This window comes from Sprattus sprattus (genome assembly GCF_963457725.1).
Source record: "Sprattus sprattus genome assembly, chromosome: 19".
NCBI classification, from domain to species: domain Eukaryota; kingdom Metazoa; phylum Chordata; class Actinopteri; order Clupeiformes; family Clupeidae; genus Sprattus; species Sprattus sprattus.
Genome location: NC_137917.1, coordinates 18,422,588 through 18,434,429, shown reverse-complemented (window position 1 = coordinate 18,434,429; position 11,842 = coordinate 18,422,588). Strand labels below are relative to the sequence as shown.

The window sequence follows — 11,842 nt, the reverse complement described above, 5'->3', positions numbered from 1 at the left end:
GCTTAATGGGGATGGCCAGCTAACAAGTCAACAATGAGAAACTGCAAAACAGCTAGCGATAGACAGAACTACTTGCTGCATAGTCGAAACAAACGTCCAAGCCCGTCTCATGTGCCATGTAGCAAGCTAAATTACATTACGGATATCGTGGTTCGCTTGTTTGCCATCACTGGCTGAAAAGCTAGGTGGTAATACTATTCACTTAATTGGGCGTCTGGTCTGCCTTAGCTAGCGATAATATTACTTATTTTAGTAATGTTATAGCCAACGGGAGAAAATGCTTCGGGTGTTTACCCAATCTCACTTACGTGGACTACAGAGCTAAAACAGACATTTCATAATGAACTTACTTGAATGATATACACAAAGAACGGAAAAGTCACATATATTACCTCATAACAGTCCTTCCACGACAAGGTAAAGTCGCGATCCTCCACTGAGAACCTCTGTACTTGTTCAGGAAGTCTGCTCGAGACAGAGGAGTCTACGATTATTTGAACGACAAAAAGAAAATCCAATGATGAGAAGGTACGTAAGGACCACCCACTGTCATTCTCTGACCACTTGGTGTCATACAATAAAGGTATGAGCCAAAAAATACAGTGGAGAAAAAATGTAAGAAAATAACTAACCAGGTAAGTATCAGACTTCACTTATCCATCGCCAACAGAAAAAAAAACAAATAGAAATTCTGAGACTTTTATTTTTTCCGTAAATATAACCTTTCACCTAAGCAACTCAACCAATCTCAACAAATATTCTGCGGAAACTGTCAAAATACATCTAATGAATGACAGAAAATGTGGACCAATAGTCATGTTTACTGAGAATTAGAGGCGGGAACACGTTTTGGAGGTGGGGCCTAGCGTCCATCTTTAATGTACTGTATTGAAGAGATTGACGAGAAGAAAACATTGAAATTTGAAGTAAAGAAGGCTCGGTAATCGCGGACTTGGCTACCAAAACAAAAAGATATACGAAATTAATATAACTTACAAAAGGTAGAGAACACATAAACATTAAACTGGATCCACTATTGAACTGAGCATCCGTAATTTTGGAAGAACTAGCCAGCTAGCTTGACTGTGCTGCAACGTTAGCCAGTGAGCTATCTAACTGTTAGCTCGCTTTCTTACCTTTTCAGCATTAGCTTGCAATATCCACATTTCATTTACCTGTTAGTCTTAACATTGCCTAAAACTTGACTTGCGTTAATGCTTCAGACTGTGACTGCAGCAGATAAATACTTGCGTGACGAATGACGATGATAATATAGTATCTGTGGTTTATTTGCATCCACACTGTAAAACATCATCTTAGATAGCTATTTGCTTACGACAAGAAACCATGCTATCTAGCTAACAGGCTAGGTTGAACATACACTCGAGTACAACGATGTAGGCAACGTTTGTCATTTACCCTATTGTTTAACGAGATGTTGATAGCTGTAGTTGTCATATGCAACGACACGGAGTTATTTTATTGCTTGACCTATACAAATGTTAAACTAATGCTATCAAGCCTTTTGTAGCCCAGTCTGTTGCAACGTAGAGTGTGGTCGGATGGAATGTTTCAGTTTAACTAGCCAAGTTACACTGTTTCCCCCAAATCCGATATGAAACAACAGTTTAATATTTGAACGGTACTTGTTGAGCAGGTGTCAGCCGCTTGTTGTTCACAGGCCTATTGCTTTTCACTTATAGACTTTTAAATGATCTGTCAGTCGGACTGAAGCTTTTTAGTCTTTGCGTGTTTCTGTATGTTCTGCAGGTCTAGATGTGCTGTTAGGAGAGCTAATGTCATAGGTCATTCTGATTGCAGTGATAGGCGGTATGAAGACAGTATCATAGCGAAGCCATGGCTGATAAAAGAAAACTCCAAGGTAAGCCTCTTTTTCTATGTGGGTGATTTTAAATGATCCCAGCAGCATCTTGCATGAGTGTATATGTGTACACTACCATTTATTATTCTAGTTATCTGTCAGAGTTGCACGTTCATACGTATTAACCTCTTTCTATGTCTCTGACCTTTTAAACAGGTGAAATAGATCGATGTTTGAAAAAAGTTGCAGAGGGTGTTGAGCAGTTCGAGGACATCTGGCAAAAGGTGAGTAGGATTTAATATTGGAATCATATTGGTTTTCATAAAGGAATTGGAGAAATGAAATGTGTTCAGTTGATAAATCTTGTGATCCCTCAGTTACATAATGCAGCCAATGCCAATCAGAAGGAGAAGTATGAGGCTGACCTTAAGAAAGAAATTAAAAAGCTCCAGGTGAGAATGTGTTTATCTCATTTCATTGTCCCTGTCCACCTGTCAGTGTAGCATGTTCATGAAATTAGTACATTATGCATTACTCTCAAAATCAAATGTATACATGAGTAATTAAGATATATGCAATGATTCCCTATGATACCCTTACAGCGACTACGAGACCAGATTAAGACATGGGTGGCATCCAACGAGATCAAGGATAAGAGGCAGCTAGTGGAGAACCGCAAACTTATAGAGACGGTAAAACCTCATCACTATAACATACCTATGGTTTGGAAAGTTATTATGGAGTATGTTGTCAAAGCCTCCTGTCAATGCTGTCCTTCCCAACTACAGCAGGCCCTGCATGTTTGTCAGTCAGCATTTATTGATCATTTCCAGTCTCAACACTGACCTATAAATAAACAGAACTGCTGGTGTTCTGTGTCCGGTGACCAGACAACAGCAATAACTAACTCTCCCGTCTGTACAGCAAATGGAGCGGTTTAAAGTAGTCGAAAGGGAGACAAAAACTAAAGCTTACTCCAAGGAAGGGCTGGGTTTGGCCCAGAAAGTGGACCCCGCTCAGAAGGAGAAGGAGGAAACGGAACAGTGGCTAACGGTAACAATGAGCTAATGCTACTGCTAGACAACAGAAGCAGCAAAACAAGGCTAACATTAGGGCAGATTTTTAAATCCTGCTGATTAATAAGAACTGTCTAGTTAATTTTTTCCCAATAGCTAGAAACTTGTAATAAAAGCAAATTAACGTTAAACTTGTGCTAAACATTATATTCTTCTTTTTGTTGAACAACAAGAATAAAGCATGAATAGAAATATGATCTTTATGTTTCTCTGTTCATCAGAATACGATAGACAACCTAAACATGCAGGTGGACCAGTTTGAGAGTGAAGTGGAGTCCCTCTCTGTCCAGACCAAGAAAAAGAAGGGAGACAAGGATGTGAGTGTCATCATTCCGCCACCTCAGATTCAGCAAAACATTTCATTTTAATAATGTCACTTCTACCTCACATAAATATCTTCTTTCTGTTCTCGCCCCTCTCTCTTCTCACCTGTTATCTCTTCTCTCCTCTTTTGCATGCTCCTTTCACCTCTTTTTTCTGCCTTTCTGTCCTCTCATCTCTTCTGTCGCCTCACCTCTCCCCTGCTTGTTTTAGAAACAGGACCGTATAGAGGAGCTGAAGAGGTTGATCGAACGGCACAGGTACCATATTCGTATGCTGGAGACCATCCTGCGAATGCTTGACAATGATTCGATTCAGGTGGATTCCATCCATAAGATCAAAGACGACGTGGAGTACTACATCGACTCCTCCCAGGACCCTGACTTCGAGGAGAATGAATTCCTCTATGACGACCTGGACCTGGATGATATCCGTAAGTCTGAGTGGTTAGAGACACGTGTCCAGAAGGAAGGGAATAGTTACCTATTTTCTGTCTTTATAATAGCACTGTTAGTTCATGCTTCAGTAAAAAAAAAAAAAAAAATGTATGTTATAAATAGCTTGTCATCTGGTTATGAGCAGAAATTACTTTATATTTACAAAGATCTTAACGTGTGCTTTGTTATGTTATCCCTTGTCTAAACTAATAAAAAGTATGTAAAAAAAAAAATATATATATTTAAAAAGCTAAATCAGAAACTTTATTTGCACCATGCAAGGGAATTTGTCCAAAACAACAGAAACTGGCTCTCGGGACATTATTGACCTTGGTGGTCATCATCCCCTTGTTTCTGTGTTAATGTTTTCTCTGTCCCCCTGGGCAGCGGCGGCGCTGATGGCCACTTCACCTCAAGGTCAATCCAACTTGGAGGATGAAATGTTCCTGCAGTCCAGCAGCACGCCCACCTCCACCACCTCCTCCTCGCCCATCCCTCCATCGCCCGCCACCGGCACCACGGTAAACCGCTCTCTTTTTCAGAACTCCTTTACTCTTCTCCTCCTATCTCTCGTTCCTTGGATCTCCTTTACTCTCCTCCTCCTATCTCTCATTCCTCCGCACAACCTTTGCTCTGCCCTACTCTCCCTCCCCATCTCTCTTACACCTCCAACACCAACACTCTCTCTTACTCTCCCCCTGATATCTCTCTTACACCTACAACCCTTTACTCTCCATTACTCTCCTCCTGATATCTCTCTTAAACCTACAACTCTGTTACTCTCCCCCTTATATCTCTCTTAAACCTACATCTCTCTTACTCTCCCCCTTATATCTCTCCTACACCCACATCTCTTACTCTCGCCCTGATATCTCTCTTACACCTACATCTCTTACTCTCTCCCTTATATCTCTCTTACACCTACATCTCTTACTCTCTCCCTTATATCTCTCTTACACCTACATCTCTTACTCTCGCCCTGATATCTCTCTTACACCTGCAACTCTCTTACTCTCCATCACTCTCCCCCTAATAGCATAATACACTAATAGTCATTCTTCTCTGTGCCTTCCTTCTTCTCTGTCAGTCTTCTCTGGCCCTCTTGCTCCGCTTTGCTCGTCCACCCCTTCTCCTCCGTCACCCCTCTCTCATACTGTAATCATTTCTCTCTCTCTCTCTCGCCGTTTCTGTGCACAGACCCCACCAGCCCACCTGTTCCTCCATATGCTTGAGGCCGCTCTCCCTCCACCCCCCTCCTCTCCTCCACCAGTTATCCAGGCCTATCCCTCTGTTCTCTCTCGGGTCTGGGGTTAACTGTGATGTCACGTTAAGGGGTTATTGATGTGGAGGGTGTGTGTGTTTTGTGTGAACATGGTTACGATGAGAGTTTTCATTCCAGGAGAACTCTGAAGAGGAGAAGAAAAGAGGACGCTCCACCGACAGTGAAGTTAGTCAGGTGAGAGGGCAACTCCTTTTGAAGGCTTTATGTAGAAAATGTTACAGTACTGTGAGCAGCCATTCGGATTGTGTAATTTTTTTTGTTTTTTGTTTTTTTACCATGTCTCCTACCAAGTTACTAGAAACGGTATTATACTGTGAAGTTCTCTCATTGACTTTTTTTAATCTCAATTCTTTTTTTGTGTGTGTGTTGTAGTCGCCTGTGAAGAATGGGAATCCATCGCTTTTGTCCTTCTCCTCCTCCTCCTCCTCTTCCTCTGGATCGACCCCCTCTTCGGTCTCCATGGCCACCGTTGTCGGGCCAGTGCCAGCCATCTCCAGCGGCAGCAACCTCCTGGGCAGCTTCAGCAGCGCCGTGCAGCAGAATCCTCCTCTGTCTCTATCCCAGCAACCACAGCAACCACAGCAGCAGCAACAACCGCAGCAGCAGCCGCCGCAGGCCAAAACCCCCACCACCCCAGTGCCCATCCCCTCCAACAGCACCCCTAGCCCGCCGAGCTTCCCCACACTCCCCATCTCCACCACCCCGTCCCTGCCCATCTCCAGTACCCCCGCCCCAATCACGCCAAACTCCCTGCCCCAGGCCTCCTCGGGGCCTACCTCGACCTCCAGCCTGGGGCTCAGCCTGGGGCTGGGCTTGGGAAAGGTGGGTGTGACGGTGACCAGCAGCTCATCTCAAATGTCTGGCCTGGGTCTGTCGCCGATGCCCGGGACCATGAGCACCATCGCGGGGCTGCTCTCCACCTCCATGCCGGCGCCATACGCTCAGGCAGCTGCGGGCGGGGTGGGCAGCGCTCCCGGTGGTCCGGTGGGGAGCGGCGGCGGCGGCAGTGGAAGCACGGTCCCCTCGGGAGTGACGTCAGTGGTCGGGGGAGGAGGCGTCGGCGTCTCAGGGGCGACCAGCAACGGCACGGGCTCGTCTCTGGGGCTCCTGGGGTCCAGTCCGGGACACGTAACCCTCAGTGGGGGCATCCTGGGCCTGGTGCAGGGACAGACGCCCCTTCAGGCGGCGCCGCAGGTACCCCTCAGCCCTGTGGGGACTGCCCCAGGGTCGGTGTCCAGTGTGGGCATGATGGGGGGCAACGGAGGAAGTACAGGGGCAACAGGAGCTGGTATCGGGGGTAATGGAGCTCCCGTCAGACCACCCAGTGTTCTCAAACAGAATGGAGGCACAAGTGAGAACCAGTGTTCTTTTCAGTCCATTTGTGTTGTCCATCCTTAGTGTTCAGGTTGCAGCTGTTAGTTCAGTACTTAATTGTGTGTGCGTGTGTGTGTGTGCGCTCTTTCTTGTCCAGGTTACAGCGCTGTTGTAGCGGACAACACGCCGGACTCCACCCTCAGCAGCGGTAGCCAATCACAAAGCAGCCAGCCCTCATCTCTTAGTTCCTCGGGCAACCCAACGTGAGGGAACATATTAATTATTCATCTCTTAATGAAACCGCTCCGACAAGTACCTCTGTTCCTTCTGAGCACAGTTTTCTGGTTTAATGGCATTACTACAGTGGAAGCCAATTCGGAGTAAAAGCATTGAATGAATAAGATGGAGTGTCTTGTTAATATATCGAGATTCGAGCTGATTTATAGTCTGGAATATTGATTCTGGATCCTTTCTCTGTCTCTCTGGCTCGCTCTCTCTCTGACTGTCTGTCTCTCTGTCTTTGTCTCTCTGTCTTTCGCTCTCTCTCTGTCTCTGTCTGTCTGTCTGTCTGTCTGTCTGTCTCTCTCTCTGTCTCTCGCTCTGTCTCTCTCTCTGTCTCTCTGTGTCTGTGTCTGTCTCTCTCTCTGCTGTGTCTGTCTCTCTCTGTCTGTCTCTCCCTGCTGTGTCTGTCTCTCACACTGTCTGTCTCGTTCTGTCTCCCTCTCTCTCTGTCTCAGGCTGGATAATGGCCCCAGTCTCCTGAGCTCCATCACCCTTCCGCCCTCCTCACCGTCTCCCTCGTTCACGGACACCACGCCTGGCGGTGGGAGTCTTCTCAACGGCCCACACTCCTACACACCAAACTCTGAGGTTATCAAGGTACGCCCTTGATGCCCACGGGTCACCCCCACATAGAGCAGGTGGCCTCTGGAACAGACTGTAGCCTGACCCGGGCCCCGTCTGTCTCAGACTATGCCCCCTCCTCTCGTCCCACTTTCTCACTCGTGTCTGTCCTGCCAGGACATCACTTTTGTTTACACGGCTCGTCTCATTGTTATCCTTTTGACCATGCAGTCTATGTTAGTGTGGGCTATTGGTGATTTTTGGGTGCGGTGAGGGGCATGCTCACTGAAGAGTTATTGTGGGGTTTTGGTGATTTTGGGTGTGGTGAGGTGCACGCTCACTGAAGAGTTATTGTGGGGTTTTTGGTGATTTTTGGGTGCGGTGAGGAGTTTGTAGAGGCCTGTGCCTCTTAGCTTGTTTCTGTGGGGGAGTGGGAAGTGCAGTGCAGTGCTGTCTGCAGTTTAGCCCCCAGAGTGCCGGTTTATTTAGAAACCGTTTAAAAAATTAAAAGGGATGTTATGTCATAGCAGAGTGTGTTAGTTAGAGGGGAGACAAGGAGCTGTGTGACACCGAGTCTATGTAACATGTCTGTTTCTCTCTTCCTGTTGATCCATTCACTTATATTTCTCTCTCCCCTCCTCTCCCTCTCTCTCTATCTCTAACTCTCTCTCTCTCTTTACCTCCCTCTCAGGCCCCTGAACCTTTGAGTTCTCTGGCCGCCATGGCAAAGAGAGCAGCTCTGGGGACAGGACTTGATGGAGAGATTTCCTCCCTACATCTCTCAGAGAGAGGTAGAACACCACACACACACACACACACACCTCACAGTGGCTTCACTCAAAGACGTACCATACAATGAACATATTGAGAAACATTGAAAGTCTTACCCACACACATGCTCTGTCCCACTCAGATATATTTTCGAGCTCCGCAGCCCCAAGCGGCCCCCCTGTGGTCCCCCAGCCGGCCGTCTCCGAGGTGAACCTGCCTCCGTCGTTAGGGGTGTGTCCCCTGGGTCCAACCCCCCTGTCCAAAGAGCAGCTCTACCAGCAGGCCATGCAGGAGGCAGCGTGGACACACATGCCTCACCCGTCCGACTCCGAGAGAATCAGGTACACATACACACACACACACACACATACACACACACACACACACACACACACACACATGCATCACCTGTCCCACTCCAAGAGAATCAGGTGCACACCTACAAACGCTGATGGTCATTTTGTATCACAGACTTGGAGACTTGGAAATCCATTAACAAGGTGCGTTACACCAGCACACCGTTACACAATAAGGCTACACCAGCTTCTCTGATTGGACCAGAGCAAGTCTGAGTTGAACACAGAAATCTCAGGGATTCTGCTTCTTAACCTTAAGAATGGGGATGAATATAGGAATCATAAGACATTAAGTCTGATTTGCAGCTCCAACACACACACACACACACACACACACACGCCTCACCTGTCCAACGTTGAGAGAATCAGGTACTCACACAAACCTCACCCGGCCGACTCCTTGAGAAACGGGTACATTTACACACTCACACACGTCTCACTTGTCTCATTCATCTGACTCCAAGGAACCAAAGAATCAGGTCCACACTAGGGGAGTAACGGTACGCAGATGTGTGGTTCAGTTCACACCACGGTTTGGATATCACGTTTCAGAACAGTGGGGAAAAAACAACAACAACAACAAAATGCGGGGGGCACTGTGGCGCAAGCAGTATGGCATTCCCCACCTCTTCTCTCCATCTAATTTCCTGTCTAAACCTTCACTGTACTATCTGAATAAAGGCAAAAAGCCCAAAAAACAATCTTTAAAAAAAAAAGACAAAACCCAAATGCATAATTTGTCTGAAGTGAATTTATAATTGAAATCCTGAAATGTTCCCATGTGACTGATTTGTAAGAAGCTCCTGTGTGACATTTGCTCTCGCCAGTATAGTTCAGAAAGCTGACAGCGTGGTATTCATGACCTGTGATATTCAGCACTGACCACCTCCCCTCTTTGCCCCCCCCCCCCCCCCAACAGGCAATACCTGATGAGGAACCCGTGCCCCACCCTGCCCTTCCACCATCAGGTTCCCCCCCACCACTCTGACTCCATTGAGTTCTACCAGAGATTGTCCACCGAGACTCTCTTCTTCATCTTCTACTACTTGGAGGTCTGTCGCAGAGTCTTCACACACACACACACACACACACACACACACACACACAATTACAAATACATATGAATCCTCCACACACTCTACAGTCTTTATTCTCTGCCACCTTTGTCAATACAGGCTATGGAGGTAGCCTGTCCCAGAATGTGTACACACTCACACCCACACACACACACACCCACACAAACAAGCTGCCTTTCTTCTGTCACCTTAACCAACACAGATGACCCTGATGAACTGGTGTGTTATGTGCTTATGCGTGTGAATAATCCTGCTGCTCTCTGCTCCAATCAGGGCACAAAAGCTCAGTATTTGTCCGCTAAAGCTCTGAAGAAGCAGTCGTGGAGGTTCCACACCAAGTACATGATGTGGTTTCAGAGGCACGAGGAGCCGAAGACCATCACTGATGAGTTTGAACAGGTTGGTTTACCCCCCCCCCCCCCCCCCCCCCCGTCTCTAGCCTGTGATCTCTGTGACAACCAGCAAATCATCAGGGAGAGCCTTGGCTGCGTTTGCTCATTGTTTATTTACTCCGTGCAGTGTTTATGTACCATATTTACTATGCGTCTTTCAATCTCATTATATATATATATATTTTGTTTGACTTGTTTTAGTTTGTGTTCTCCACATAACTTTTTACCTATTCATGGGTTCCATGTAACGTCACCGTGCTTTAGCGCCGCCATGTTTGTGTCTGACACGGTCGCAGCGCCCATATATACATGTATAAATGTCTATGACAGCGCCATCATGAGTCTATCTGTGCCTCGGTCACAACCCACAACTACCAGAGAAGACGGAGAAAGAAAGAGAAAGTTCAACATGCCTGGGATATGTTGTGCTGTTGGCTGTAAAAACAGTCGCCAAAGAAACCCCGATCTACAATTTTATTCTATCCCAAAGGGTAGTTAGATATAAGTATAATGGATAATAACATGAGTGAGTTATACTACACAATGCAATAAAGAAACAGTTCTTATTTAGGTAAATATACATTGTTTTGATGCATACTCCTCATCTCTTTTATAATGAAAACATAAATGCAATACATTATTTGCTAAATAAACTAAGATCGAATTTACAGTTATACAGATTCAATAATAGCATAAGAGAAACGGTAGCCTTTTTACCTTTATACAGTGGCAATTTTCAGTGATCTGATCGGGTCAGGTAGTGCAGAAAAAGGGAATGATAAAGCAGTACGAGTAACAAATGTCACCTCTGTATCAACCCTCTCCTGATGCTAATACAAAACACTGGTTAACTTAGGCAGTGTCACCCAAATCGGGCACAAATATGGCGGCAGGCTTTTCGGAATTGACGTCATTGGAACCCTTGAATTTGATTTTAATAATCCTATGTTCTGTTGTTTAGCCCATATTTGTATTTTATTACATTTTTTTATGTTGCTTAACTTAGACTTAGTACTGGACACAAAGCAACACCCCCTCCAGGCTAACATGGCTGCAGTCTGTGACTTCTGAAGCAGTCTGAGCAGCTCCCTGAGTTTGTGTTCTCTGTCCTAGGGCACATACATCTACTTTGACTATGAGAAGTGGGGCCAGCGCAAGAAGGAGGGTTTCACGTTCGAGTACCGCTACCTGGAGGACCGGGACCTGCAGTGACAGTCAGAGGGGGGGTGGGGGAGGGCGGGGGAAAGGGTGGAGACGCAGAGTGCGGGAGAGCGCAATGAGCTGGCCGCCATGGAGAATGTGCTGCTGTTGACATTCCGAGGTTGAACTCCATGCCGTGATAATGTTTGTTTTTTTTGTTTTGTTTTTTAAAAGTCGGTTGTAAAGTAGGCCTTTATCTTAAAGGGGAGGAGCACAAGAGAGGAGGGGGTCGAGTGCCTGTTTACATACAAACATTTGAACCTCTCTTTGCAGTCCTCTTGCCCACAACTTCTGTTTTTATCTGAAACCCCAGCACCATCAGATGGCTTAACTACACAAAAACAAACTCCAATTGGGAAAAAGAAAAAGAACGTACCAACACCAGTGTAATTTGACAATGGGCACTACCTGAGTCTGCGGATGTTTTGTGAAAGCATTTCTGTAGTTTCTTACGTAGGCCGCCCCACTGCCGGCATACCACAGGGCCTGTCCTGTGTCGAAGAGGACGAGATGTTAATTAAATTGCTATGCAATTGAATTCTACTCTGCCTCTTCTCTCTGTTTAAGAAATATGAAAGTACAGCTTATAAATATGTATTTAAAAATTTCACCCTTGAGTCAACTCAGCGTTTTCTTTCAGCTGCTGCCTCTGTTCATTCTGATCAGAGCAGTCGGCATCCCACTCAAAAAAGAGAATATCAAATAAAAAGACAAATAAAAGCTAAATAAATCGGATGCAGGAAGTTATCCTTTTTCTCACTAACAGTGTGTAGGTTGTTTGTGGAAAAAAAAAAAAGAAGTATATCTATATATTTTTTTTTGTCATGTGGAAAGCTTGGACAGTTTCGGACTGTAAAAAAAAAAAAAAAAAAAAAAAACTCCCACCCTTGTATGCCGTTCTTTCATTTTGGAAACAAACTTTCACAGATTCCCTCTCATTTGTCCAAAAAGG

The 11,842-nt window shown here is 45.7% G+C and overlaps 1 protein-coding gene across 6 annotated transcripts; it reads left to right on the top strand.

Annotated features, from left to right (window-relative positions):
• The first annotated feature begins 901 nt into the window (after positions 1 to 901).
• On the top strand, positions 902 to 10,914 carry cnot3a (CCR4-NOT transcription complex, subunit 3a). 6 transcript variants are annotated; one of them, XM_080857817.1, is made up of 18 exons: positions 902 to 1,001; positions 1,822 to 1,882; positions 2,039 to 2,106; positions 2,200 to 2,274; positions 2,425 to 2,514; positions 2,747 to 2,875; positions 3,120 to 3,215; positions 3,439 to 3,652; positions 4,044 to 4,177; positions 5,056 to 5,112; positions 5,311 to 6,289; positions 6,410 to 6,515; positions 6,990 to 7,131; positions 7,787 to 7,886; positions 8,009 to 8,207; positions 9,142 to 9,274; positions 9,572 to 9,697; positions 10,804 to 10,914. In XM_080857817.1, the coding sequence occupies exons 2-18, from the start codon at positions 1,858 to 1,860 to the stop codon at positions 10,900 to 10,902; spliced, it is 2,772 nt and encodes a 923-aa protein (XP_080713943.1). In that variant the 5' UTR covers positions 902 to 1,001; positions 1,822 to 1,857; the 3' UTR covers positions 10,903 to 10,914. The 6 variants fall into 6 exon arrangements, with proteins under 6 accessions (XP_080713943.1, XP_080713942.1, XP_080713941.1 ...); XM_080857816.1 differs by having other exon boundaries at positions 3,433 to 3,652; XM_080857815.1 differs by having other exon boundaries at positions 2,176 to 2,274.
• The last annotated feature ends 928 nt before the right edge of the window (positions 10,915 to 11,842 follow it).

What these genes read in the sequence shown, in the direction of transcription:
- cnot3a (XM_080857813.1), top strand. Translation starts at nt 1,858, where the DNA reads ATGGCTGATAAAAGAAAACTCCAAG. An exon ending in CGCCCGCCACCGGCACCACG is followed by an intron (nt 4,178 to 5,055) that starts GTAAACCGCTCT and finishes TTTTCATTCCAG; the next exon opens with GAGAACTCTGAAGAGGAGAA. An exon ending in CAAACTCTGAGGTTATCAAG is followed by an intron (nt 7,132 to 7,786) that starts GTACGCCCTTGA and finishes CCTCCCTCTCAG; the next exon opens with GCCCCTGAACCTTTGAGTTC.